This window comes from Solanum stenotomum, chromosome 1 (assembly GCF_019186545.1).
Source record: "Solanum stenotomum isolate F172 chromosome 1, ASM1918654v1, whole genome shotgun sequence".
Lineage (NCBI taxonomy): Eukaryota > Viridiplantae > Streptophyta > Magnoliopsida > Solanales > Solanaceae > Solanum > Solanum stenotomum.
The window spans coordinates 4013763-4041516 of record NC_064282.1 but is presented as its reverse complement, the minus strand read 5'-3'; the positions used below and the strand labels follow the sequence as shown (position 1 = coordinate 4041516).

Below are 27754 nucleotides of genomic sequence, written 5' to 3'. Positions count from 1 at the left end.
AATCCAGGAGTGCACCTAAATTAGTCAAATACTCATAAATAACCCAATAAACTTATATTTCGGAAAAACATAAGTAGAATAAAAAAAGAAGTAAAATAAATGAGAGAATGATTTTAAGGTGTAGCCTTCAAGAAAATGAAATAGACCAAAAACATAAAATCCTTTAAGATTTGCTTTCATTTTTTAGATATTTCGAGCGAGGTTAGTACTTTATAAATAATTTAATTTTAGAAAAACATATTTGTTATATATATATATATATATATATATTATTATTTATTATTAATCTCTTGATTGTATCACTCGAATGGAATACACATTTTATTTTGTTAAGTATTTGAGATAAACATCAAGATTCAAGTGTTCAAATTGTTAGCGATTGAGTTTAGATAAATAAGGGGTCATTTAACCAAAATAAATTTATTGTGAGAGTAATTATCTCTAATTAAGTTATTCACAATTAAAAATAAATAAATTATTCTAACATGTATATTGAATAACTTATCTCATTACTAAATAAATAAATTTAGAATTGCATAATACCTCAAACCAAATAAAAGTAGTATTTGAACAAGAGGANATATTTCAAGCGAGGTCAGTACTTTATAAATAATTTAATTTTAGAAAAATATATCTGTTATATATATATTATTTTTTATTAATCTCTTGATCGTATCACCCGAATAAAATACACATTTTATTTTGTTAAGTATTTGAGGTAAACATCAAGATTCAAGTGTTCAAATTGTTAGCGATTGAGTTTAGATAAATAAGAGGTCATTTAACCAAAACAAATTTATTGTGAGATTAATTATCTCTAATTAAGTTATTCATAATTAAAAATAAATAAATTATTCTAACATGTATATTGAATAACTTATCTCATCACTAAATAAATAAAATTTAGAATTGCATAATACCTCAAACCAAATAAAAATAGTATTTGGCTTTTAATAAAACAAGAGGATCCTAGGGTCTTAAATAAATTTAGAATTGCATAATAATTCAATCCAACTGTAACTTTAGATTTCTGAGATGCATTCTGATGGAATTTAGGGGTATATTGCCCTAAAAGGTTAATCGTCTTCCAGCTCCAGGCAATCATAGTCGGCGGCGAAGTCCCGGTACCCTAGAAAAGAGTTCTCTCAGTTCGCAACAGGTAAGATCCTCTATAGCCTATTTATTCTTCCCCGAGTACAAAGGTGAAAGTAAGAAGCTCTTCTTGGGGCCGCGAAGATGTCATCGTCGGGTCGATCAACGGCCGTCGCAGCCGGAGATTTACAGATTGTTGCTGCGTCGGAGAGGCAGGTGGCTGCTCTACCTCCTCGTCCTCCGGCTTCTTCTTCCACAGCTCTAGTGGAATACACGCCACCTGCAGCTAATCCTGAAGAGGAGGATCTTGAGATCAAGCTCCGGCGTATACTTGAATGTGTGCCTGTACGGGTTAGCAATACGTCTGGAAGTTCTGCTGGTTCTGGCTCCGGCGACTTTCATCAGGTACCTCTCTTCTATTCTGGTTCGTTGTTGAGCCCTAATTTGATTTCTGCTCGATGGTTAACTGTAAATATTGCATTTTTCGAGCAGTTGATTATTTCCTGCGATGTAATCATGTTAGCGTGCTTGGTAAGTTGGAATTCATTCTGTTTAACGGCTGTTGAGGGGAAATTAGTTGAGTTTAGAGACTGTGTGTTGTGATTAAGAACACCAGAAGTAGTTGTTAATTTAAGGTTTTGAGAATGATGTAATTCTTGTCGCAAACATTGAAATAGATAAGTAGTACTTTGTTTGGTGCAGCCTGCAAGATGTATAATGTTCGATTAAATGTGTTCAAAATTGATGATTTGCTTAAGCCTAACCAGCAATTTGCAGGCTGCACCTGTCTAATATCTATTGAAAATCACAATAAGGTAAACATATCATGCAGTTACATGGTTTGACCCTTAGATTGAGCAGACAAGAGGGGGTTGCTGAGGTGGTAAGCACTCTTTACCTCCCACATTAAGGTTGCAGGTAGCAAAAAAAGGAGGAAGCTCCTAGGGAGGGATAAAAAAACTCTTAGATTTCACTTATTTTGCTTAAGTTCTTATCATGCAATGTGATTGAGTAAATATCCTATGTGTCCCTAATTCTTGTCAGGAAGAAGAAACTCAGTGTCGTATTAAAACCCTTTTCCTTCTGTTGTCATTTTTAGTTTGTGGAGCAGTAAAGATATAATTTTGTTCAACTCAAACCTCCTCGAGAATTTCGGCAACCTGAACACAAACGTATCTTACAATGTTCAGGTGATACTATAGAATCCAATAATAGGGCTCCTTGTCATGGTGGCTATATTTTCTAGGAATTTTCAGATGAAAAGCTAGATTAGTTTTAGATAGCCTGATGGTTTTACGCCTACCTTAGAGCGTCTAGGTGCTCTTTATAATCCATCAGTTCGCGTATTTTTGGGCTAATCTTATGGAGGAAAAAGCCCAAAGTAGTAGTCCTGTTCACCACTTTGGCATAACCCCCTTCTACCCTTACTTTCCTACTACTTCAACTAGAAAGAATGAAGCACTTGGCCTGACCTGCTAGATTAGCCATGGGGGACAGAAGGGCCATAATTTTCCGCAGAAGCAATGACTTGTTTTTCAACACTGACAGCTTCACAAGAGATGCTTCCAAATTCGAACATCACTTTTTCTGCGTTATTGATAGTTTAGTGGCACTTTGGAGTAGAACTTTGGTTTGAAATGTCTTCTGGCTACTTTATTATTGTCCCATTAACTGACTTTTCTTGTCGAGTTGAATTTTCAACCATAAGTCTTTGGCTGGCAATATAGTTAGTTTCTCAAGCAAAAGTTTCCAAAGACCTTTTTTAATAGGTAAAGCTTCCAAGGAACCTGTTTGCAGATTGTGTTTGTTTGAATAAATAAAGCGATAGCTGAAGTAGTAGGATGGGGATGGAAGTAGTTGAGGTCCATTGGCACAAGAAAGCAAGAGATTGCAAAGGCAATACTTAAAGCGCAGAAGAGCCATCTCTTGTATATTGCTTGCTTTGTAAAGAAAGGGAATGCCAATAAGATAGCACTCTAGGGGTGGTGGTGGTGTGCACTGATTGAGGATGCATAAGGTGCTTGTTGTTTATCAGAGAATGTCTGCATTGTTGTTGCATATATAAATTGTCAAAAGGAACAGATATGTCCTTACTGACAAACATTTTTAGTGAAGATCATGGGCAAAGTGCATTGAGGTAGACTGCCATAATTATGACGTATGTTGACTTTAGTGACTCATAGTGCTGCTTCGAGTTCAAATGCTCTTGAGTAGTATTCAAGGTCTCTTTATATGTGCATATATGTTTTGTATGATATGAATTATTGCAAAGACATACAAGTGGACAAAGTTCTTCCTTTTTCTTAGTCGTGATATATGTAGGATCCATAATCTAGATGTTCATCCTATATTTGTTCAAGATGTCTATTGAAAAATGTAATTCATCATAGGTATTTTCTGCATTTTGGTTATTCGCCATTTATTTCAATCTGTTGAATGGTGTGTGGTGTTACTAAGAAGTGATTTACTATGATTAGGTTATATCTGGGTTTAAAGAATAAGTAGACAGTGCCAAGTGTCAGAAAAAACATTTTTTTGGTATTGTTTGCAGTATCGGCAGATGAGACGGAGAGAACAAGACAGACTTGCAAGGATGGATGTTGACTACCAGAGAAGGAAAGAAGTTGCTGAATTCAACTTGAGAAGAGAAGAAAAAGTAAAAGCTGCGGAAGAGCGGACAGCAAAGAAACGTGCAAGGCGGCAGAAGAAAAAGCAGAGGAAGAAGGAGAAGAAGAGTAATTCTGGTGCAGGTGGAGAAGAAACCCGTAGGGAAGAGTCGTCCGATGATGACGAAGCTGACTCCGACCACCACTAAGGAGGGAGAGGTGACTAGCTTCAAATTTATTGTGCACTGCCCTGATGCATGGATCAGGAGCTATATAGTTCGAAAACTTGAGATCATCATGTAACATAAGTAACTTTATGAACAGCTTTTTGAAATCGAAAATGTTTAACTCCGGTTCTTTTCCGTCTTAATTTGTTGAAAAAGACTGTCCTCTAGAATATGTGGGGCTTGAAACTTTGATTCGTAAATCTAGATGGTCAATGGACGGGCAAACTTGGCTGCTAACACTATCTTACATTACCATTGTCAGCATTAATGGTAAATATTAGTCTTTGGGAGGCTCCAATCCAATCATTTACAGTTGAATCATTGAACCGCATCACTGCCAGTTGGTGGTGGACATCACAAAATGTCATCACCCTCTTTTGCGTACAATTTAAGAAACCAACACCTAATTTGCATCCTTTCTTTTCTAGAAGCATAAGTAAAATAATCAAAAACTCTCTAGGCTTCAACCGCCGGAACAATACGCAGTTGGTGAAAGTAAATTTGAAAAAAATTGATATACTAAAGTCGCAACGCGAATAGAATGCAGTCTTGATTATATGCCTAATGCCATTAATTGTGTGAGATTATTTTATGTCACACAAAAAGTGAACCCAAATTTGTGAAACTAAAAGTATAAGATTTAGTCTATTTTTTATGAGGCAAGAAAAAACCCTCACGTAAATAATCCACAATAAATCTTAGACATAAAAATTACTCAAGTGAAAAGTTTTAATAAAAAATTACTAGAAAGAGACTTTACCTTTTACCTTTAGCATAACGTCTTTCTTTCTGATCGGGAGTATTTCATTTTTCCTCGTCCTTCAGATTTATTATGTTTAGTATTGTTTAATCCATTAGTGCGCCTGGCATATTTGAAGTTGAACTGATTTACCAAAAATTACCGTCGTCGCCCTCCCTGCGATTTCATCACTGCCCTCCTTCTTCGGTTGCAGACTAGGCAGAAACCCTAATCGCCATGGGAGATAATCGTCAGTCTTTTGTACATCATGCTCTTGGTGGTGGCTCAGGTTTCTTCCTCATCCTACGTCTGCGTTTTGCCTTCTGTATATTCTTGTCTTTCTCTATATTTGCATCCATAGCCCAATTCATGCATTTACAGAAATTCAGATTTCATATTGACCTTATTGCAATTATCAATTAACGCATCAATTCACTATGGATTTTGAAGTAACACTTGATCACGTTGATAATCAACTTCGGCTTCTCTAGGAAAATAATACTATTCGATAGGAAATGTTTTGTTGAGGCGGTTAAATTTGAATTGCAGTGGCGGATGTGCTGTTGTGGAGGAGATGGTGTGCTAGTGTTACTCTGCTAGTCAGTTCCACTGCGCTTTGGATTTTGTTTGAGCGAGCTGGATATAATGTCCTTTCCTTTGTTGCCAATGTTATGTTGCTTCTAGTTGTGATTCTTTTCTTCTGGGCTAAATCTGCCTCACTTCTTAACAGGTAATGTAATAAGTGCATGTCACGCGATTCAACTTTTTTCGAGATACTTTCTGGTTGCTCTCTGAATAAGATTGGTGGATCATTGATTTTGTCTTTAGTTTTTGAAAATTGAAGCCTACTGTCAGGCTAATTTGGCACTGAGGCAGGGGTGCACCTGAAGTAGATCTGCCTCTGGTTGCATTTCAATTATGGTTCTGATTGTGTTGAGCAATTGAGATCCTTTAATGATTATGCTGTAGTAAGACTTTTTGTGGAAAACTGAATCAATGATGTCTGTACAATTCCAGGCCTTTACCTCCTATCCCTGATTTGGAGGTTCGCGAGGAATCTGTCGTAAAGGCTGCTGACACGATGCGTGTTTGGATCAATCATGTCCTGATGATTGCCCATGATATTGCTATTGGTGGGAATTTAAAACTTTTTGTTAAGGTCTGTTCTTATAGGACCCCTTCCATTTCAGGCATCATGTTTGTCACGCTATTGGCGCCATATTTTCTTCACATTTACATCTTATTAATATGGATTGGTTTATCAGGTTTCTCTTGTCATGTGGCTGATATCTTATGTTGGTAGTTTCTTCAACCTCCTCACTTTCATCTACATGGGTGAGTCGGGTTCTTTTCAGGTGATATAAATTGTTGTTGGGGATTTATAGTTGACTGAATTGTGCATCTTTCCTACAGGAATTCTTTTTAGTTTGTCTGCGCCTCTGCTGTACGACAAGTATCAAAATCAAATTGATGACAAGCTTATTATAGCACAAAAGGTCATTCAGACACAGTACAAGAAAATTGATGATAATGTACTGAGAAAGATTTCAAGGTCTTCAAATAAGGAAAAGAAGACTCAGTAAACTGTAATGTCTCGCCTCATCCCTTTCTCTTACTTTCTCTTTCTCACAGATATAAAGATATGCATGCAGTTTTCTCTTTCTGTCCTATGCATATCTTCACAGGATGTCTGGGTTCTGTTAACTTGTGAAACGAATATAGAATTAAACATTTGCTTATCGAAATACTTTATGTTCTTCTGCTCTGAATCCTTTATGTCATGCCCTTTGATCTGTAAGCAAAATACATTTGTTCTGCTATAAATTCTTGATATCCTAATACAAGGGGCACTAACAAGAGTTATTTTATTGCTGCTTGACTTGTTTTGGGATGAATTTTCCTTTTTTTTTTCTTGTTTAAGTAGAAGAATAATTGGATCGTGAGGTTCCTGAAGACTTTTAATAATGCAGCTATACCCTGATCACCAATGTATGATTGCCCTCGTTAAGGACCTTTCCCTTTTATGGGCACGTTGATAGTCCTCTGTCCATTGTAGACAGATTTTTTAAGCGAACAACATATTGTCCTCTAGATGCTTAATTTTGGGAGAAATTTGGAAACATAGGGAAAAGGGCAAAAATAGCTTTCCAGATCTACTCATCCAACTTCTCTGGTATTTCCTGAAGTGGGGTTATTTTCTAAAATGTCAAGTATATCTCCATGTTTTATTTGTAAGTCTCTAATTATCACATGTTCATTCTATAATGTGATGAAGAGGCAATCAGTTGGTACAAACTTATGTTAGATCACACTTTGCCAACAACAGTTTTTTGTTCAGGAAGTGGGGTTGAGTTAATTTCCTTTGGAATGGCTGCAATTGCTGGAGGATTAGTGGTTATATTAGGTGGAGATGAAGGCGTTGAAGGGATTGTACAGAGTTTCTTGAGTGGTTTTCCACAAAGATCTGTATTTCCTGCAAAAAACTCTGTTTTCTGGTTTGATAAGGCTATTGACTCTGGGATTTCACCTGTAAGGCTGTTGAAAGAAAGATCAATTGCAGCATTTGCTGGTATTTTCTTTGCAAATTGTGGTGACACTAAACCAGATAACTTGTTTGAAGAAAAGTTCAAGTATTTCAAACTATCCCCATCAAAATTATCAGGCAATGCTCCATTCAACAAGTTAGAAGAAAGATCCAGCACCTCAACAAACTGAAATCCACTTGGTACTGCACTAGAAAATAGGTTTTTACTCAAAGAAACAACTTTTATATTCTGCAAAAAACTTAGCTTTTGTGGGAGATTTCCTACAAATGCATTGACAGAAAGATTTAGAACCTTTAAGCTCTTCAACCATCCAATAGACTCAGTAAGCTCACCAGAAATAGCATTGTTTGACAGTGAAAGAATTTGAAGTTCAGAAGCATTGAGAAGTGAAACAGGTAGTGTTCCATTCAAGAAATTATTTGAAAGATCAATAGTATGAAGATGTTGAATAAATCCTAATTCTTCTGGAATAGAACCAATAAGCTTAGAATTTGGGAGTACTAAACTAATGACTCTAAACATGTCTGGTGCACAAGTTACACCAGTCCATAAACATGGGGTTGCATCATTATAGTCCCAATTATCAAGAATTGATAAAGGGTCTTCAAGAACAGAGTATTTGAAAGACAACAAGAGAGTTCCATCTATGTTGAGACCAAATGAAGGACACAAAGAAAGAAAGAAAGAAAAAGACCCCAAATGACCAGAAAGAATAGTACTGCTCTGAGTTTGTCATCATTTCTTGAACTGATTATTCATGATTACAGCATAATACTCCTATATACATAAGAAGAAAGAGGAAAAGGTAAACCAACTACTAGAGAAGTTGTTTTGGTGACCAAAAAGGCAGCAAGGGATGTAGAAGTATAGGGCAAAAAAAAAAGAAAAGTGTTCTGGTTCACTCTGCTACATAGATGATAATTTTGATAATCTGATATTGATATATAGTAGTAGTAGTAAAAGGGTACTTGAGTAAGTATGGGAAAACAAAGTGAATGGCTAATATTGAAGTACTTTGTTTCTGTCCTCATTTTGTTCTAAATATAACTTATTTGTACTGATATTGTTAAACTTTTTTCTCTATCAGGTCAGTTTTAACGATTATTAAGTAAAATTAGTAACCTGCGGGGGGGTTTACCCAATGCGCACAGGTTGCTCACTCGAAGAGTGAAGACTTCGGCAGAGGTTGTAACTGTTGCGGATTATCCTGAGGTTTCAAAAAAACTCTGGCAAATAACCTTTCACAACATGTTAAAATTATATTGATCACTTAAAAAATTATCTATATTATCAAACCAAGAATTCTAATAATGTAATGAATTCAATGCACAATGTTTAAAATTAAACCTAGAAAATTTAAAACCATGAATGAGCCTCTATTATAGATTTATACAGCAATATAATATTTAATATAATTTTATAAGTGAAATTGAAGAAGAATAAAAAATACATAGATTTTATCTTTATCTTTATAAAATAGAAAGATCGTTTTCGATAATTCCTGACTCAAAAGTTAGGTATTCATATTTTGTTAATATTTTAGAAAAATAAGGGAGTGAGGGAATCTGTGTTTTTGGTAGCGGACGTTAGCAAAAAAGAGAGGTGTAATTATAGTCCACCTCCTATTGACTTTTCCCCCCACTCCATTTTCTCATTTCCCATGCTACCTTCTTTTCAAAGTTACCTTATGAGTTTTTTTTGTTTTTTTCCCATCGAAATTAATTACTTTATTTTAGAAAATCTAGCAAATTTATGAGTTCCTTTCTCTTGTTTACTGACTTCATACACTGATGGTATAGTCAAAGATCACCTTGTTTATTATCAAAAAATAAAATAGGCCACTTACTTACGGATAGAATAGATATAACCATGCAACAACCACTATACTGTTACTGCACCTCATTCCTAAACTAGTTTTTTTAGGTAGTAGGAATCATCAATATCCATTCTATGCCATTTGGATCCAATTTTCAATTGTTCATCTGTTAAAACAAATTACTAGTTCCCTAATACTAGAGGTTTTCTGCGATAGGTCTAGACAAACCAAAAAGGTTCTTGGAATGCAAAGTAATTTTTTCTTAGAACAAATGGAAATAAAGGAGACTTGTTCAAGGTGAAAAGTGCTTTTACTTTTGATATAATTTATTTTTCTTAATGCCAAGAATTAGTTATACATAATTATTCCTTCTATAATTGTGATTAGTTTTCTAAATAAGCCTTGTGCGCATAAAAGCTTCCGTTAATCCCTTACAGTGTGCTCACTCTCTTAAATTACTCAAAAGTTTAAACAAGTTGGTCAGAATAGATTTAACCGGATACACTAATTTGGGATTTTTTTGAACCTTTAGATTACTTCATAATTGCTGATATAAGTTTCTGGGTTTGGATTCAAAGGGATACCTGTGGGTTTGAAACGTGAAACGGGCAATTAGCTTGTTAATGACTTTGGAGTGAGATCCTTAGCTCATGTCCTGATTTTAGCTTAGAGCTATGATTTACATGAACCAGATAGAGAATTAAGTTCTTGAAATACTCCTTCACTCAACATCCAAAGGCAGCTTGTAGAAGTACAGGTATTTTTGCTTCCACCCTCACCTTCGATCTTCTGCTAACTATGAGAGGGAATATGTCCCCTTTGCTCCTTTTCTTGATTGCACAACTGTTTTTCTTCCATTTCAATTTTGTTTCCCCTTGAAAGTAGAGTAAGATTAAAGCAGATAGCTTAGCTGCATTATTCTGTGTTCATGACTGAAACTTCATTCTCAAAATTTTCTGAAATCTGTTTTATTGATTTGTAGGTTGACCTGTAGGATTGCATCATCCAACATCGTTGGGATGAGGTTTGATTGCCTTGCAAAGCAGAGTTTTAAAGAAGGCTGAACTTACTAGTGTTTTTCTTATTTTTGTGAATGGTTCTCGATGACCTTTGTTAGTGTTAGTGCCTGTGGCAGATGAAGTAATGGTTTATATGATTGGCATTGAAATAGTGTCATGGTCATTTTGATTGGTAATCCACAAGCATTTCAATGGAGCCAGTGCATACTCTAGAAGTTCTCTTTTGCTATTGATTGAGAATCTTTATTATGCTTGTCTCCTAGTATTTGTACTCTAATCTAGTTTACTTTGAGCACCTAAGTAACTGCAGCTCGTTTTTTCCTTTTTTTTTTTTGGGTTGATATCTCACCTTTGTAGTTGATGGTCAGCTCTTTCACACAAATTTCTTTTAGGTAACTTTGAAAAAAAAGGTTTCCCTTTTGGCTGGCTGAGGTGATGGTGGAGAAATGCTATATTTGATTGATATGAATGTTGTGGGGTGTTGCAGTTTAATCAATTTGCAGAATTTCATCCTTCCTCTCTCTCTTTTTTTTTCCTTTTTTTTTTTGGTTATGTTTTTTCCCGCTAATTTATTGTTGGGAATCTACTGTTAGCAGGCAGACCTCTATTCCCAAATGACATTGAAAGATCATGTTTTATTTACAGTAGTATTGACCAATATTGTGTTGTAGAAAATGATAACACTTTGTGTTCTATATTATGCTAATTAGCAAAGTTTTGTTTGAACATTAATGGACAGTATTTTATCATGTTTGATGGAGTCGTCAAAGTGTTGTAGTAAAGCAAAAAGACTGCTCAATGAATCAGGCTGATCATTTGTAATGATGCTTTCGATAGTACTTTATTGGATTCTATTGATTGAAATGAAAATTGGATTCATGTAACAGGCGAAAGATTTCCAATTCCTTTGCCGGAAAGATATGTGTCATGAAAGAGGGATTAAGTGGAATAGAATTGATTAGGTGGTAGAGTGTGGAAATACTTGTTTCTTCCGTATTTTGAATTGGAATCCTTAAAATAAGTCTATGGAATCATATGGATGCTTGTCCCTATACTCTTGTAGTAGGAATCACAATAGGTGTACAAAAGTAATTGTTTGGTTAGAAAGAGAAAGAGAAATATCTATAGGACTATAACAACGTATTGGAATTAATTTTTTTAAAGAATAAATGAACATTTTTCTTGATTCTTCGTCAATTAATTAATTTTATGACCCAATCTCGAATTAATAGGTTGATTAGTGAAAATCTTGGAAAAAGAAGTGAAGAGTGTTTTATGCTTTTTTTGAAAGAGAGATGGGAGAGATAAGGAAGAACAAGAGCATAAATAAAATGTTTTTAATTTTCATCTAATTTTAAGAAGCTTAGGAGGAAATAAAATTTCTTTGCCAATTACAAATTAAATAAAAAGAAAATGACGTGTTTAAATATCTTTATGAGAATTTCCTATTAAAAAAACATAAAAATTTTAAAAAATAAATGGTAAGTAGCCTGCAAAATTATTTTAATTTTTTTAAAAATAAGCTAACTTCTTACTAGCGCCAGGCCGCCGACTTGAGTCGAATTGGTAATCTCCCTTATAACTTTCTTGTAATTCCAACATTACCCTCAGTTACAAAAAGCCCTAGACCTAACGTTTCTTTTCTTTTCTTGTTTCTTCCAGCGGTTTCTTCATCTTTGGTCTCTTCTTCCTTTCCTCCATCTCTGCATATCTTCTCTGCGTTTTCAGTGGCTAGCAGTAAGTTTTCCTCTCCTTCTCTTTCCATTAGATTTTAGTTACTTTCTCAGCTTCACTGTTTTTTTTTTCTGCTTTAAAGAAAAAAAAAAACGCGTGCCTTCAATGTTGGTGATGATTGATTTGTTCAAAAAACGCGTGCCTTCAATGTTGATGATGATTGATTTGTTCAGGCCGTTGCTGTTAACAGTCGGAGTTTTCTGTTTCCTTTTTAATTAAATAGTTATGTTAGCTATATAAATTGTGTGATGAGTGAATTGTTAAGATGAAGGGTAAAAACTACGTACAACTGCAAAAAATTGATATTTGCCATCCATAAAGAGAGTAATTCGATCATTCAATAAATTAGAATGTAGGGATAAGGTCTGCGTACTTCCTTACCACTCTCCACTGTGCCTGATCCGACTTGTGGGAGTATGTTGTTGTTGGGATTACTGTGCACAAATCCAACTAATACTTGACTTGATTGCATATGTAGATGTAATTAGTTGTTGTTGTTACCCCAAATGTTCACTCCGTTTTCTTTTCCTTGTCTCTTGTTTCATAAAATCCATTTAAATCATTAATTTTTTGTTAGGCAACCTCATTCATTTGATTCTCTGTATATGTTGGCTCATATTTTTTAACCTTTAGCAGCTGCTTATAGTAAATTTGATTATTGATAATTTTTGTTTCAGAGTAAAGTTTATTACTTTCCAAAGAAAAATGAAAGAGGAAGAAGTAAATAGGTGCCAGATTCAGGAGTGGTATCCCAAATTTAAATCTGATTCCATAAAAACAATGATTCATGAACTGCCTGAATCCTTTATAGAGTACCTTATTGATGATCATGGTCCATTCCTTCTCCCCCTTTCCATTGATGACAATGATGCACTGCCTAATAGGATCCATAAACCTGAAGAAGAGGAAGACTTTGAAGTATCTGAAGGGTCGGAAGATGAATCAGAACAACCGTCACCTCCTCCTTCTTTCCCAGAACTGGAAATGAAGATCAAGGAATCTATAAAGGCCCTTGGGGGCTCTATCTTCCCTAAGCTTAATTGGAGTGCACCAAAAGATGCTGCATGGATCAGTTCAACTGGGAATCTTTGCTGCAACTCTTTCAGTGAGGTTGCAATTTTACTACGGGCATCGGATTCTCTAGTCCATGATCTGTGCCATGTGTATGATTCCTGCAGTGATAAGACTGTCTCAAGGCCCCCAAAGTTTTTCCTTGCACTTCGCAAATGGTACTCATCCCTGCGCCCCGAGATGGAATTTCGCTGCTTTGTACGCAATGGGATCCTTGTGGGGGTCTCTCAGCGCGAGGTGACTGGATTTTATCCTGCTCTTGTTGAGAAGAAAGACGAGTTGATAACAATAATCCAGAGATTTTTTATATATAAGGTGAAGGGAAATTTTGAATCAGAAAGTTATACTTTTGATATATATGTCACAAATGATGACCGGGTCAAGCTTTTGGATTTCAATCCTTGGGGAGCATTTACCTTGCCTTTGCTTTTCGCCTGGGAGGAATTGGAAGTTATTTCGAATGAAGAGGGAGATCACTTGGAGTTTAGACTTGTAGAAAGCCAGTGTGGGGTTCGTCCTGGTTTGAAAACTGCTGTTCCTTATGATTACCTGGATACTAGTCCAGGTAGTGGTTGGGATGAGTTTCTTAAAAAGGCTGATGAGGAATTGGGACAACAGATCAGGTCTCCTCAAGCAGGTGCTTGATTGCTAGATGTTCAATGACGGTATGAGACCTTTTCGAGTAATTAACCAATAATATACGTGTGGTTTGTTATAATTGTTCTTGACGTATGTAAGCCAGATTGATCTTCTTATTTATTCTTAATTCATTTATTTTAAGATGATCCTTTTTTCTTTATTATAGTAATATAATGTGTGGGAGATCCTTAAAAATGTGTGCCTTGATTCAAGATAACATGGAGTAGTTCCTACATTAATGCTTGATTTATGACCCAATTTGAAATGATAATCTTCTAAAATGATTAGATGGAATGCTGGTGCACTTCATTTGGACAAGTTATCTTGTAGCTTTAAGCGATTCACGTATGGTGAATTATGTGATAGTACTGGCTTATTCTTTTGGTACTCTAAGATAAAGAGCCAAGGGTGGATAACATATAAACATGTAGAATTGAAGTGTGTTCCTTATAATATCACATTACAAATATGAGAAGATAGAACATCAAAATAAGCAGGTATGGTAATAAGCTATTTGAATTTTTGAACTGTAAGTAGTATATCACCTGTCTGCCACTGGAATGGCCAGTTTCCATCTCACTGCCGCCAAAGTTTATCTGGGCCTGGATCAACCACTCCATGAGATATATAGAGCTTCCTTGCTCGTGGACTAAGAGGATTGTCAATTCTTTTATTCCAAGGCATAACTTGTATGCATGCGCTTCATATCTGCCTGGAGTTTGCTCCCAGATATATAGCCATCCTTGCTTCTGACCTCAATTCCACGAGCCTGTTACCCATTCTCATTGAACGATGAATTGGCAGCAAATCCAACTAGAAAACTCACATTGAGCTGAAAAGGTGACTTCCGCACCATCAAATTCATTGTCTGTGCTCCTTCCTAGCTGTTAGACCTCACGTCCTTTTTCATATCAAACCTCATTTGGTAAGATTGCTGAATAAAATTTCTATCAAAACCTCTATGGGCTGAGTTTCAGATTTCATGCCAGATGTAGATTTGCTTCATTTTTACTTTCTTATCCCGTTGTCTGACAACTGTGGATTGCATTTTTACAGGAGAGAACCTAATGTGTTGGACCAGGAAAGTCTTCATGAGAACTTGGGTTTTACACATTGTTATGTAATTTACTGTTAATCAGAAAGGGCAGGGCACAACATTCATCAGTGTGTTGATGAATGTGTTTTGGATTTTGTTTAAGCAATCGACTTGCCAATTTAAAGAGCTCAGGATATGGTGAACACTAAGGGGTCGTTTGGTAGCTGGATAAAACAAGCCTTATTCATGTATTAAAGTCCGTATAACTTATCGACATTTGATAGGTGGATAAGAAAAAAGTTATTCAGGTATATAATTAATACAAAGTTTGGTAGGTGGAGAAGAAAAAAGTTATTCATGTATATAATTCATGTATGTTTAAGACCAGGATTCCACAATGAGCATTTTGAAAATGTCATACAATTTTCCAAAATAAATTCTAAATCTGCAACTCCTTTTAAAATGTTCTCAACATTGTCATACTTGTCTTACTACGAAGAATAAATAGATTTAAAACAAGAAAAAGGAACAATTGCAGAGAAGGAAAAAAAGGGAAAACATACAGTAGAAAGAAAGAGGTCGATATTTTATTTCCTAGTAGACCAACACAGCTAAAGAGGGCGTTAGGATTCTTCTTGCCTGTGAGAGGAGTCTTTAACCGGTGGCAAACAATTCACCCTTTTTTTAAAGATGCCCCAGAAAACAAATACAATGACAGTAATTGAAATTTTTATCAAAAGCCTCTCAGGTATTGGAAAAACAAAAATTATTTTAATGCAAGTCACCAAGGAGAAGGTCACTCATATTACAGTAAATACATGGCTGTGATCTCAAAAGCATATCGCTGAAGCTTTCTCAAGTCTTATGATGTTGATTTTCCAAGCACGTCATGCAATCCTTGGAACCGGAATGCTGTCTGAAGTTGGTAAGGTGACTGAGCGCAACAGCTCCAATGAGAATACTAGACCTAGAAAGTGTGAAACGATCGTATTTGCTGATGCCTGTAAAGATAACATGTAGGACAGCAGAGATTAGCAACTCTTGAGATCATTGAACACGTCGAAAATGCACCATGACACTGGCATTAGACTACACATGCATGAAGATCAAGAGGTGAAAAGGGACCAACATGGTTCTCCCGGCTTGACCTCACACAGGAATTCCATACAGTAGTCCTAGTCATGATAACAAATAAGAAACCTTGACGTTTTTTAAATAGACATCGAAATGATTGGGTAGTGGAGAGGGGAAGAAAAGAAAATAGAGTGACATCTCCAAATGTAACTTCTTCTCTTCCAAAGGGATGAAGGGCAAGAGGTGGCATGGCACCCCCAAATAAAATATCCTAGAAGTACTTGTGTATGTAATATGTATGAGATAATATAAAGCAAATTGTTCCTCTTTGTTGTTCTGTCAGTTTCAATTACCGGTTAATATATGAAATGTGTTTTAATACATTAACAAAGGATACCAAATGGTAACAGTGGAACAATTTAATGGCATACCTGAACCAGAAATACATCCAAAGCAAGCACAGGACTGCTCCCAGGAGTCAAAGTCTGGTAAGGATTAGTTGATGTGGTAAGAGCCTTAGCCACCAATATACCTACAGTTGCTTGCATGCCAAGTACAGCAGCACCCATTCCCAGAAGGTTCACTACTATACCATTTTGCAAGCTTTTCACAACATCAGCACGAGGAGGAGCCTACAACAATAGCAGTCAGTGAAACAGCTCCATCAAATCATTTGAGATACACTTCAGAAGTTACAAGTTACAATAAAGCTGGCAGAAGAACAGCTAAAATTAGGGAATTCATAAGCTACTTTAAACACTAGCAAATCTTGTTCAAGAAATTCCACCTTGATCCACATTACCCCGAGTCCCCAACCCCATAAAGAACGGGAACAGAACTGTAGCTTTAATTGAAATAACCACAAAACTGGAACCTATGAACTTTGTTTTTTATAGCGGGAATTCCCAAGGGCCAATAGTGCATGATTCGAAACTCAATGGATAATGAAAACCCCACCCCCTCCCTTTTATCCTTCTCCATATAAATACTTAGCTTTTGTACAGAACAGGGTTCGAATTTCTGACATGCACCTAATCCACATCATACGCTGTTGCACTCTTTCCACTAAGGGAAGGTAATGTCTCTGGAAGCACCAAACATTCCAGAGCAACTCCATGAAACTTTTTGTTCATCAATATCCCAATATATTTCGTGTATCTTCAAAGGGATGTAATGTACCAACTTCAGGAAAAGCATCAGGAAATTTGAAGAAAAGCAGAAGCAAAAATTGGATTACGTGAATCATAAGCTTCTCATAGCACCTAGAACTTCAAACATCATCTGGCTCACAAATGGTACATTTATTTCAGAGCCAGCTGGATGGCTGAAGAAGCACCATCTCAGGTGACATCCATGTAATAAATTCTCCTATTACTATTATACCAAAAATTACAAGTCATTCGCATCAAGTTAAGAAGAATCTCTCACTGTTTCTTTTTGCATATTGATTGGATGAGAGTCCAACATACTGTAGTCTATTTCAAAAAGCAATTTGAGAAAAATCTGGGGTGTTACCTTTGAAGGGTCATTAGCTGTCTTCCGAAGCTTTTCAGACAAACGAAGATAGCCAAATGACCAAAAAACTGAAATGAAAGCAGCTGCAATTCCGCCTGCAGTTGAGTAGAATGTGAAGGGCGATGTAATCCTCCCTGTAATAGCAATGGAAAACGAAAGGATCACCGCAGCAACAAGCGTACATACAAGCTGTCCCCAAAATCCTAGAGTACCCAATCTCTTGAAGTAGCTTGCAGTATTCAGTAGTCTTTTTGCAACCTAAATGTTTGAGCAAAGCCCATCAATCAGTCTCTAACTCAAAGACACAAATACAACAACATATAGTAAGCCTCAATCCCAAACTAGTCAAGATTGGATACATGAATCCTAAATTTCCATTTCATACCATTTGGAACAGTTTCATTCCAATGCTCAATAATATGACTCTGAAGGGGTTCTCAAAATTTTCTACCAACTTAAATACATCAATCAAACAAGATAAAATGCAGCACGACTAGTTTGGCACATTTCAAAACAGTAAAATCCCAATTAAGAACCCAAACCCATTCTTTCAGAACCTACAATGGATCCAATTAAAGCAATTTTTACTTCACATCCAAAAATATGCAGCAAAGTTCAAAGCCCCTTAATCAAATACAGCATTAAATGACAAAATTTAGCATTTTTACAACTTTTATTAATTTTTCATACACTAAAAGAAAACCCTAAAAGCAGCAATTGATTCAGTACATATCCATTAGCACTCCCAGTAACCCAATTCAGTTCACAAAGCTAAAACACTCTTAACACAAATCGAAAGGTGCAATTCTTAACAATTAGGTACACATTGCAGATGCTACAAAGGGGAACTGGAAATACTGCAGAAATAGGAAGTACCTGAGCTAACTTAGCTTTTTCAGACTCTTCATTTGGGGAAGTGAAGGGTGAAGAAACGGGAGCAGAAGCCAAGATTCTGTTCCTTTTGCTGATGAGTCTGAATAGAGTCGAACTAAGAGGCTCTGTTTTCAAAGGGGAAAAAGGTAACGATGAGGGGGACGAAATTAGGGTATTTGAGCATCGGAGGAAGCTACACCGCCATGGTTTTCCGGCCGGTGGAGGAACTAATGGTGCACTTCCGATGCCGGGGCGAGCCGCCGGCAAGAGTAAAGTTTGCATAGCTTGTTTTGTTCGAAAATTACTCAGTAGCTACAAACGCAATGTTTTAGCAAAGCTCCATACCGTTTTTCAGAAGATTATAAATTTATTTTTAATAAATATTTTTATTTATACAACCAATATATTTTTTATAAATATTTTTAATTTTCACATAGAAATCTCATAATAACACATAATCTTTTCAATTTATTTTATATAAATTATAAAAAAAATTATGTTCACGATTTTCCTTTTATCTTTTAATAAAATATTCAGGTCAAAACAACAAATGAGCCATAAAATTGATTGTTATGCCTTTGCAACCCATTTTGTAGTGATAGTTTTGTTAATATTTACTAATAAGTGTATGTGCTTTTCTTGTATAACATGTAGAGAAATTGGATATATATATATTATATACTTAATGAACTTTTTTTATTTTAAACATGGTATAAATCAATATTCGATGAAAATATTATTAAAAAATATAGTACAATTCTTTTATATCAAAAATCTCAAATTTAAATATCACGAAAAAAATTATCATTATTCTCTCTCCACCATCTTTTATTCGCTCACATGGAAAAAGTGAACTAGATGTATCACAAATCCTTATCCTAGATTTATCACTGCTAACACAGCTTGGTGAGTTTAACTGTTTTAAGGACTTAAATGATCATTTTTAATTATTATTTTTTTGTAATTTATGAATTTTTTAACTTAGATTTAAAGATTTTTCTTGAACAAAATTAAAAAAAAATTAAGAAAAAATATAAGATCACGCTCTAAAGATTTCCTTTAAGCAACTAAAAATCCTTTTTTTAAAAAATAAATAAATCAAAGTCTACGATTTGTAATTTATTATCGAATATTAAACGATGCTTTGAATAAAAGAATGCTCGAAAATATCAAGGTATATTGTCTCCTGCTTCGACTGATAAATCCAACCAAAATTACTATATCATCAATTCAAAGGAGAGAAATGAGTTTGGATATAATGTTGATTCAGGCAAATTTACCTCTTACAGACTTGATGAAGAAGGGGGTATTGATTATCGAACCTATTCGGTTGTCTATAAAACATAATGGACAAATGGGAAATTTATGGAAAGTTGCAATCCCTACCACGGAATAGTGCACCTACACGCTTTTATCGACGTTGTTTTTTGACCGGAAGGCCGAGAGCTAACTATCGAGACTTTGGCCTATCCGGACACATACTTTGTGAAATGGTTCATGCATGTTTGTTGCGAGGAGCAACAAGATCAAGTTGGTAAGGATTAACGCTTCATTTCTATTTCTATGGTCGATGATCATAGAAGTCCCTTTACCATTCTGTATAAGACGATATTGTGTAAGATTGAAAATATATAAATCAATATTAAACTCATATCTAAATTCATATTTAGATCTTTAGTTAAAAATAAAAAGATGTCATTCGTTTTCTATGCTCATTGATCTTTTGGTTTATGTTTGAATTCAACTTTAAAATGATTGTTTTATATATTGGACTTGTTATTGAACAACCTTTCTTGGATATATAACTTTAATGATCGAATTCCAATGCTTCAGAAAATTACATAAAAATAACGTTTATAACAAAACAAAGTAAACCGTGAAATCGGTCTAGTGTGCCAAACACAACGTTACCATAACTAAGTCTGCCATGTCGGTAATTTAAGTTAAATATAGATTTTAAGTATTGAAAATAATAATAATAATAGGAACATGCAGTTTAGTATTTTTGTTTGGTTAATGAATTGGTGATGCCGACCAATACTAAAATAAGACAAAAAATATTCTCCTGAGATATAATATGAATGCAACTTTCTATCAGGAATAGCTATAAAGTCAACAAAATAAGTAATAAGCATATACACCAATGATACATACAAAATTGCACACCATTAGAAAAGAAGATGATACCACATTCACACGTATTCAAGATTTCGAGATAATGAGTGCTATATCATAAAAAAGTGCTATCAATAACTAATTAGAAAGGGATTATCTAATTTTAGAAAGAAAAATTATTTCTAACCTCATTTAGAGGTGCACCCAATCGTCATCGCATTATATGATATTTCGAGTATGAGTTCACACATTTATATATTTTTTAAAATAAAAAATATAATACTTTTATATATGACTTTGAGAGAAGAGCATAGATTCACGTGAACCCAGTAATCCCCTCCTACGTACGCCCTGTTCTGAATTACCTATGTCCAAAATAATTATAATATTACGTAATTTTTAAAATAATTATGAATGCCGTCCATAATAAATGAGATGAGATCATAAAATAAAGTAACATGTACTAACAAGTTGTCATCAGTACATATAAGATGTAATATATGAGCAGCTTACATTGATCATATGAAATATCCAAGTCAGCTAAAGTTGGGTAGTTGAGTGGATATTTGGTTTTATTAATGTTAAAAGGGTCAAAAACTCAAAATTGATTATAATCCACAGCTAGGCAAAGACTAATCAAAATGTCAAATGGGTTCAAATTTAATGTTCATTTTCTTTTTGGCATCTAGTTGATGAATTAATTTAATTCAAAATTGATTTGTTTTATATACTAGAGTTTTATTCAGTAACCTTTCTTGGATTAATAACTTTAAAGAATTTCAATGCTTCACTAAATTACATAAGAATAACATCTAACAGAATATTACCGTAACAAAATATACTAAGCTAAACATAGACTTTCAATTAATTAAGTATAATAATATTAATAGGACCATGTAGTTTAGTGTTTTTATTGGCTTAATGAGCTGGTGGTATTGACCAATTTAAGAAATAAGACAAACATTTTAGAGTATATTAGCCATTACTCACTTGTATTATTAACCTACGTTTGAAATTCAAATAGTTTTTTTGTAATTTAGATGCTATATTTTGACAAACATTTGAAAAGTAGATTAGCCATTAGCCATTTGTTTTATTGACCTATGTTTGAAATTCAAATGATTTAGTAGTAACATATTTGTTAAGTATATTTTAAGATATGGTCTAAAATTATATTTTAGTTGTATTGGTATTATCAAAGTAGAGTAGTTGAGAATTAGACACCAAAACCAATAATTAATATTGATAAAATAAATTATTTACTTTGATTTTTATTTTATTTTTTTGTAATGGACCCATTGTAAGAACATGTCGGTGAATTCATGTCTTTTCTGAATAGACTACCTTTTTAAAGGGTTAAATGTTAGTAAAAAAACAAAAGCAAGGGCCAATGTGTACAAAATTTACCATAATTTTCCTTTTTTCTTCATTATGCTTTTTACTGTTGATCGTAAGACAACTATAAATAAAGTTCATCTCCGTGACTCACTGTCATCTCATAAAAGCTAGTGCAATAATTTATCATTTCTCTTTTGTAAGATTATAAAAAAAAAAGAGTGAATCACGAGATTAAAATCCAAACATGAAAACTCTTGCATCTGTTCGGAAAGTTATCGTCACGTCTTGAGTCTACATTTTGGATACGATCGACACTCGAGAACCATTGTTAATTTCCAAGCAAATTGAGAGTAACAATTACACTCTTTAATTCTCGAGGAAAATAAAGAATCGATGATAATTACATATTATAATTTCTAGATAACTTTAAAACAAAATCACTTTTAATACACATATACTTGTCATACATTAAATCTTATATAACATTCATATGAAAAAGTTTAAATTAATTTTTATTATTAGCTTTATTTAAATAAAAGAATATCAAATTATGTAATTATAATTATGTTACCAAACATGACATGACTGAAATATATAATAATTACGTTATGATAAACAAATTACTGGATTATGTAACTATTAATCTAGTAATTACATAACTATATATACTTATACAGTGTTTTCCAAACAGATCATAGGAGGAAACTAGTGAAAAATATTTATTTTATGGATTTACGTTATATATCATGTTAAGATCCTTTTACACTATCAACTAATTTTAAAAATATGATAACAAGTTGATTATTATATTTATCACTGAAGTATCAATTGATTGATTTTAATAAGTGACCCATTCCCTGAGGCTCCTTTTTTTAAAAAAAGGCATAATATATAAATAAATCTTTTAACTTGACTTCAACAGATATTTATGTCTTTTAATTTTGAGTGTGTATAAATAGATATTTAAATTTATATAAAATTGAATAAATAGAATGTCACGTAAGATGAATGTATCTATTTATTGAATTTTATAAATATAAATTTAAATATCTACTTATACAAAATCAAAACTAGAAAATATAGATATCAACTGAAGCCACGTTAAAAAATATGTTTATATATTACGTATTCTTGATATGTTCACTCATAAGGAAAATTTGGAAAGAAGGTAGCATTGGAAACATGAAAATGGAGTAGGGAAAAAGTCAATAGGAGGTGGACTTTAATTACACCTCTCTTTTTTGCTAACGTCCTCTACCAAAACCACAAAGATTCCCTCATTCCTTTCTTTTTCTAAAATATTCATATAATATGAGTATATGACTACTTAAATTCACTAAAATAGTCGGTAAATCTAGGATTTATCATAAATAAATCTTTCAATCTTTATCAAAGTAAAAGTAACGTTTGCATATAATTTTTTATCTTTTTTCTATAATTTCAAATTATAGTTATAAAATTATATTGAGTATATTATTATCGTAGAAACCGTTATTATCTTTAATAAAGACTGATTCATGATTTTACACTATGAGTATATAGATAAGTTAAATTTAGAACAGAATGAGGACAGAAACAAAGTAGTACAATAATAGCCATTCACTTTGTTTTCCCATACTTACTCAAGTACCCTTTTACTACTACTCCTATATCAATATCAATATCAATATCATTTCATTTATGTAGCAGAGTGAACCACAACACTTTGTTTTTTTGGCCTTAACAATTCTCCATCTCTTGCTGCCTTTTTGGTCACCAAAACAACTTCTCTAGTAGTTGGTTTACCTCTTCCTCTTTCTTCTTATGTATATAGAAAGTAATCATGAATAATCACTTCAAGAAATGATGACTATCTCAGAGCATTACTATTCTTTCTGGTCATTTGGGGTCTTTTTCTTTCTTCTTTTATGTCCTTCATTTGGTCTCAACATAGATGGAACTCTCTTGTTGTCTTTCAAATACTCTGTTCTTGATGACCCTTTATCAGTTCTTGATAATTGGGACTATAATGATGCAACCCCATGTTTATGGACTGGTGTAACTTGTGCACCAGACATGTTTAGAGTCATTAGTTTACTACTCCCAAACTCTAAGCTTATTGGTTCTGTTCCACAAGAATTAGGCTTTCTTCAACATCTTCATACTATTGATCTTTCAAATAATTTCTTGAATGGAACACTTCCTCTTTCACTTCTCAATGCTTCTGAACTTCAAGTTCTTTCACTGTTAAACAATGCTATTTCTGGTGAGCTTACTGAGTCTATTGGAGTGTTAAAGAGCTTAAAGGTTCTAAATCTTTCTGTCAATGCATTTGTTGGAAATATCCCACAAAAGCTAAGTTCTTTGCAGAATCTAAAAGTTGTTTCTTTGAGTAAAAACCAATTTTCTGGTGCAGTACCTAATGGATTTCAGTTTGTTGAAGTGTTGGATCTTTCTTCTAACTTGTTGAATGGAACATTACCTGATGATTTTGGTGGTGATAGTTTGAAATACTTGAACTTTTCATCAAACAAGTTATCTGGTTTAGTGTCACCACAATTTGCCAAGAAAATACCAACAAATGCTACAATTGATCTTTCTTTCAACAGCTTTACAGGTGAAATCCCAGAGTCATTAGCTTTATCAAACCAGAAAACAGAATTCTTTGCAGGAAATACAGATCTTTGTGGGAAACCACTCAAGAAACTCTGTACAATCCCTTCAACACTTTCATCTCCACCTAATATAACCACTAATCCTCCAGCAATTGCAGCCATTCCAAAAGAAATTAACTCAACCCCACTTCAAGATTCTGATGGAACAACTCAAACTGCAGCTCAGAATCAACAACAACATGGGCTAAAGCCAGGTACCATAATGGGAATCATAGTTGGTGACTTAGCTGGTGTTGGTGTTCTTGCTATTGTCTTTCTTTATGTCTACAAATTGAAGAAGAAGAATAAAGCAAGTGAGGCAACCATAGAAAGCTCAATTAACAAAGATCAAAAATACAACAAAACACCAGAACCATCAATACTTGTTGTAAAAGAAAAAGACACCATTTTTCCTAGTTGGCCATGTTTGACCATAAATCAAGAAAGTTCAGATACTGATGACAGCAAAAACCAAGAAAGTGAAGACCAAATTGAGTATGAAACAGAACAAAAGAATGAGAAAAACAAGAAAACAGAAAGGTCATTTGTAATGGTGGATGGTGAAACAGAATTAGAGCTAGAGACTTTGTTGAAAGCTTCAGCTTATATTTTGGGGTCAAGTGGAGCTAGCATAGTTTACAAAGCTGTGTTAGAAGATGGAACTGCATTTGCTGTTAGGAGAATTGGTGAGAGTGGTGTTGATAAATTGAAGGATTTTGAGCAACAAATTAAAGGAATTAACAAGCTAAGGCATCCAAATCTTGTTCGTGTTAGAGGATTCTATTGGGGAGATGATGAGAAATTAGTCATCTATGATTATGTTACTAATGGAAGCTTAGCCAATATTGGTTACAGTAAGTTACTTTCCTTTCATCTTCATTATCTTATCATAGTTATAGTTTTGATAAATCTTTTCTGTCCTTATCATAATTACCCCCAAATATTCTGATTAGTCAAGTGTACTTGACATTTAATGCCACTGATATATTTGCAGCAACATTCCCTGATTTGTCACTTAACAAAAACATTAAAGCCTATAGTTTAGCGGTAGTAATAAATACTGTACTAAGGGGTCGTTTGATAGCTGATTAGAATTATGTTGATATTAGTAATATAGGAAATGATATTATTTCATGCTCATATTAGTTATGCAGTGATTAGTTATTCCACCATGTATTCATCATGAGGGTTTTTAAATTGCAAACCAGAGCTACCAAAGACAATACTATTACTTTTGCAGAACTTAATTAATACCTGCATAACTTACGTCTAGACCAACTACCAAATGACTCCTTTTTTAAGTACACTGTCTGTCATTAGAAAAACAAGTAGTTTAATTTTAGTGTACATATACTACACATAGGCATGGATTTTCGTTACTCAATTTTGCAGATACTATACTTCATATGTGGTTGTGTTTTGAGGCACCCAATGGTCCTCCATGTGACATTGTCATAACCCGTGAAAGTCCCCAAACTATACTACAATACATATAATACGTCAAAATACATGTGCACCCCTTCGCCTCAATATTGTACTACCACAAACGTTTCGGAGACTTGATTTTTTCAAACTCCACGTTTAAGATTATATTGAGTGTATTATTACTATTTTTCAGTCATATGACGTTGAAAATTCATCTTTTATTAACTTACCATTGTTATTGTTAAATTTTTCAGGAAAAGTTGGTTCCTCTCCTTACCATTTATCATATGAAGTTCGGCTCAAGATAGCAAAAGGAATTGCAAGAGGATTGACCTACATCCACGAGAAGAGACAAGTACATGGCAATATTAAACCTAGTAACATTCTCTTAACACCAGATATGGAGCCCATAATAAGTGACATTGGGCTTCATGGGCTAATGCATGGTAAAAACACCTCCAAACCGGATAATTCAGGCCGGCATTTCGGTAGCAAGCGGTCCACATCCTCCTCCCGGGACGGTTTAAATGATCAACCGGTTCATGGAAGTCCTTACATTGCCCCAGCCGGGTTCGTGGTAGGGTGCACGTCCCCCTACCACGCCCCAGAGTCGTTGGAGAGTCTCAAACCTAGTCCTAAATGGGATGTTTACTCATTTGGGATTGTGTTGCTTGAGCTTTTAACCGGGAAAGTATTCTCGGACCGGGAGTTGAGCCAGTGGACCACCGGTTCAGTATCAGATGACGTGGACCGGGTTTTAAGGATGGCTGATGTGGCAATTAGAGCTGACGTGGAGAGCAGGGAAGAGACCATGGTGTCATTGTTTAAGTTAGGTTTTAGTTGTGCATCATTGAATCCACAAAAAAGGCCTACAATGAAAGATGCCCTTCATGTGCTTGATAAAGTACCAGGTTATTCACATTACTAATCATTATGTTGGGACCAAGAAAAGCTATAAAGAGCTGTTTAGCTCTCTTTAATTTGTTCTTCTTTTGACTTAGAAAGATTTTTGCTCCATAAAGATGAGAAGAACCGTTGTGTTGTAATTGATGAAAGTGTTTGTAAGTTTGACAAATTGATCAAGAGTGTATTTATTTGAGTTCTTCAATAATAGTAGAGTTTTTTTTTCACCCGCTATTTGAAGTTCGCATTGAAGCCCTGACTAAATCTGTAGGGTTATTAAGGCATGAACCAAAAAATATGATATACTGTTCTTCTTGTATGTTCAATCGAACTTAATAATTTTGATTTCGAATCTTGTATTTATGTTATGAAGTTCATTAAATATGTTCAAATATTTTGGTATAAAAAAATATACGATACTATTAATGGAGCAACCAAAAAATTAAAACGACTAGAGTTTTGAATCTAACTTCAAATTAGTCTTGAATGTCTATCCGTCTAACATAGCAGGTTAAATTGCGCAATTCACTTATTCGTCGGCGAACTTAAATTATTTATTTATATGATTCCTTTTTACGGTGAGATATTCAAGAAATTTGATTTTCTAGTCCTTTATAAATTTATTTTTAGTTTTATGTCTTTTTTATATGAGATTTTTATTTTTACAGATGAGAAATCTGAAAAGGTCAATTTTTTTAATCTAATTTATAAGTTGGCCGTAAAACATCATTTCCTCCCGGAGTTTACTGTTGTGAGATTTCTTTGTTGTTAAGTACCGTTAGTGAGAAAGGCAAAAAAGAGTTGCTTAAATTGAGCTGTTGGAATATTACCAAAGAGGTGCATTGATTTACTTTAATGGTCAAAAAGATGAGTTGATCAATTCACTACTTGAGTAATCAAGGCTCCATCGTTGCCTTTTTTTTCTCTTTTGGGCTTTCTCAAATTAAAATATTTTATTTGTATATGATCTTACTATACTTAAAATAAACTAATTCTAAAAGATAGAGATTAATTTCCTCGCAAAATAGAGGAATCGAAATATAATATGCAAAGTGAGCAAAGGCACTTTTCTAAGACTTTCTCAAAAGCAAACACAACAAAGAATCGATATGTACTTCTTTTTGATGAAATTCAATATGGGAGTTTCTCTTTGTTAAATATCTAGGTCAGCTTGTGTACATGAACCATTTCATAGATACCTGCTACCTAGTACTTCCTATCAATATGGATATTACAACTTTGCGTGCACCAAAGCTTGGGCATGTAGGAAGGAGTGAAATCGCGTAATGTTTTTGTACATTTGATATGAAAATGTTAGTTGAAAACAGCATCTGTTGATCTATCTTGGGATTA

General features: G+C 34.1%; 6 protein-coding genes across 7 annotated transcripts; 4 read left to right on the top strand and 2 right to left on the bottom strand.

Annotated features, from left to right (window-relative positions):
• The first annotated feature begins 1034 nt into the window (after nucleotides 1-1034).
• On the top strand, nucleotides 1035-4054 carry LOC125853308 (uncharacterized). Its single transcript, XM_049532979.1, has 2 exons — nucleotides 1035-1497; nucleotides 3644-4054. Exons 1-2 carry the CDS (start codon nucleotides 1237-1239, stop codon nucleotides 3905-3907), a joined length of 525 nt encoding a protein of 174 aa, XP_049388936.1. The 5' UTR covers nucleotides 1035-1236; the 3' UTR covers nucleotides 3908-4054.
• A 602-nt stretch (nucleotides 4055-4656) lies between these two features.
• Nucleotides 4657-10537, top strand: LOC125851541 (reticulon-like protein B11). Its single transcript, XM_049531318.1, has 6 exons — nucleotides 4657-4953; nucleotides 5214-5394; nucleotides 5682-5823; nucleotides 5930-5999; nucleotides 6078-6250; nucleotides 10009-10537. Exons 1-5 carry the CDS (start codon nucleotides 4902-4904, stop codon nucleotides 6245-6247), a joined length of 615 nt encoding a protein of 204 aa, XP_049387275.1. The 5' UTR covers nucleotides 4657-4901; the 3' UTR covers nucleotides 6248-6250; nucleotides 10009-10537.
• LOC125850070 (receptor protein kinase-like protein At4g34220) lies at nucleotides 6971-11810 on the bottom strand. Its single transcript, XM_049529983.1, has 2 exons — nucleotides 11651-11810; nucleotides 6971-7812 (listed from the first exon to the last, which is right to left on the bottom strand). Exons 1-2 carry the CDS (start codon nucleotides 11808-11810, stop codon nucleotides 6971-6973), a joined length of 1002 nt encoding a protein of 333 aa, XP_049385940.1.
• LOC125867396 (uncharacterized) lies at nucleotides 11663-14882 on the top strand. Of its 2 annotated transcripts, XM_049547896.1 has the most exons (3): nucleotides 11663-11782; nucleotides 12457-13515; nucleotides 14546-14882. In XM_049547896.1, exon 2 carries the CDS (start codon nucleotides 12485-12487, stop codon nucleotides 13493-13495), a length of 1011 nt encoding a protein of 336 aa, XP_049403853.1. In that variant the 5' UTR covers nucleotides 11663-11782; nucleotides 12457-12484; the 3' UTR covers nucleotides 13496-13515; nucleotides 14546-14882. The 2 variants fall into 2 exon arrangements, with proteins under 2 accessions (XP_049403853.1, XP_049403845.1); XM_049547888.1 differs by lacking the exon at nucleotides 14546-14882 and having other exon boundaries at nucleotides 12457-13611.
• A 392-nt stretch (nucleotides 14883-15274) lies between these two features.
• LOC125867410 (protein TIC 21, chloroplastic) lies at nucleotides 15275-18345 on the bottom strand. The gene is made up of 4 exons (XM_049547908.1): nucleotides 17991-18345; nucleotides 17115-17372; nucleotides 16031-16231; nucleotides 15275-15526 (listed from the first exon to the last, which is right to left on the bottom strand). Exons 1-4 carry the CDS (start codon nucleotides 18267-18269, stop codon nucleotides 15413-15415), a joined length of 852 nt encoding a protein of 283 aa, XP_049403865.1. The 5' UTR covers nucleotides 18270-18345; the 3' UTR covers nucleotides 15275-15412.
• A 4774-nt stretch (nucleotides 18346-23119) lies between these two features.
• Nucleotides 23120-26615, top strand: LOC125841516 (probable LRR receptor-like serine/threonine-protein kinase At4g37250). Its single transcript, XM_049520673.1, has 2 exons — nucleotides 23120-24927; nucleotides 25753-26615. Exons 1-2 carry the CDS (start codon nucleotides 23283-23285, stop codon nucleotides 26424-26426), a joined length of 2319 nt encoding a protein of 772 aa, XP_049376630.1. The 5' UTR covers nucleotides 23120-23282; the 3' UTR covers nucleotides 26427-26615.
• The last annotated feature ends 1139 nt before the right edge of the window (nucleotides 26616-27754 follow it).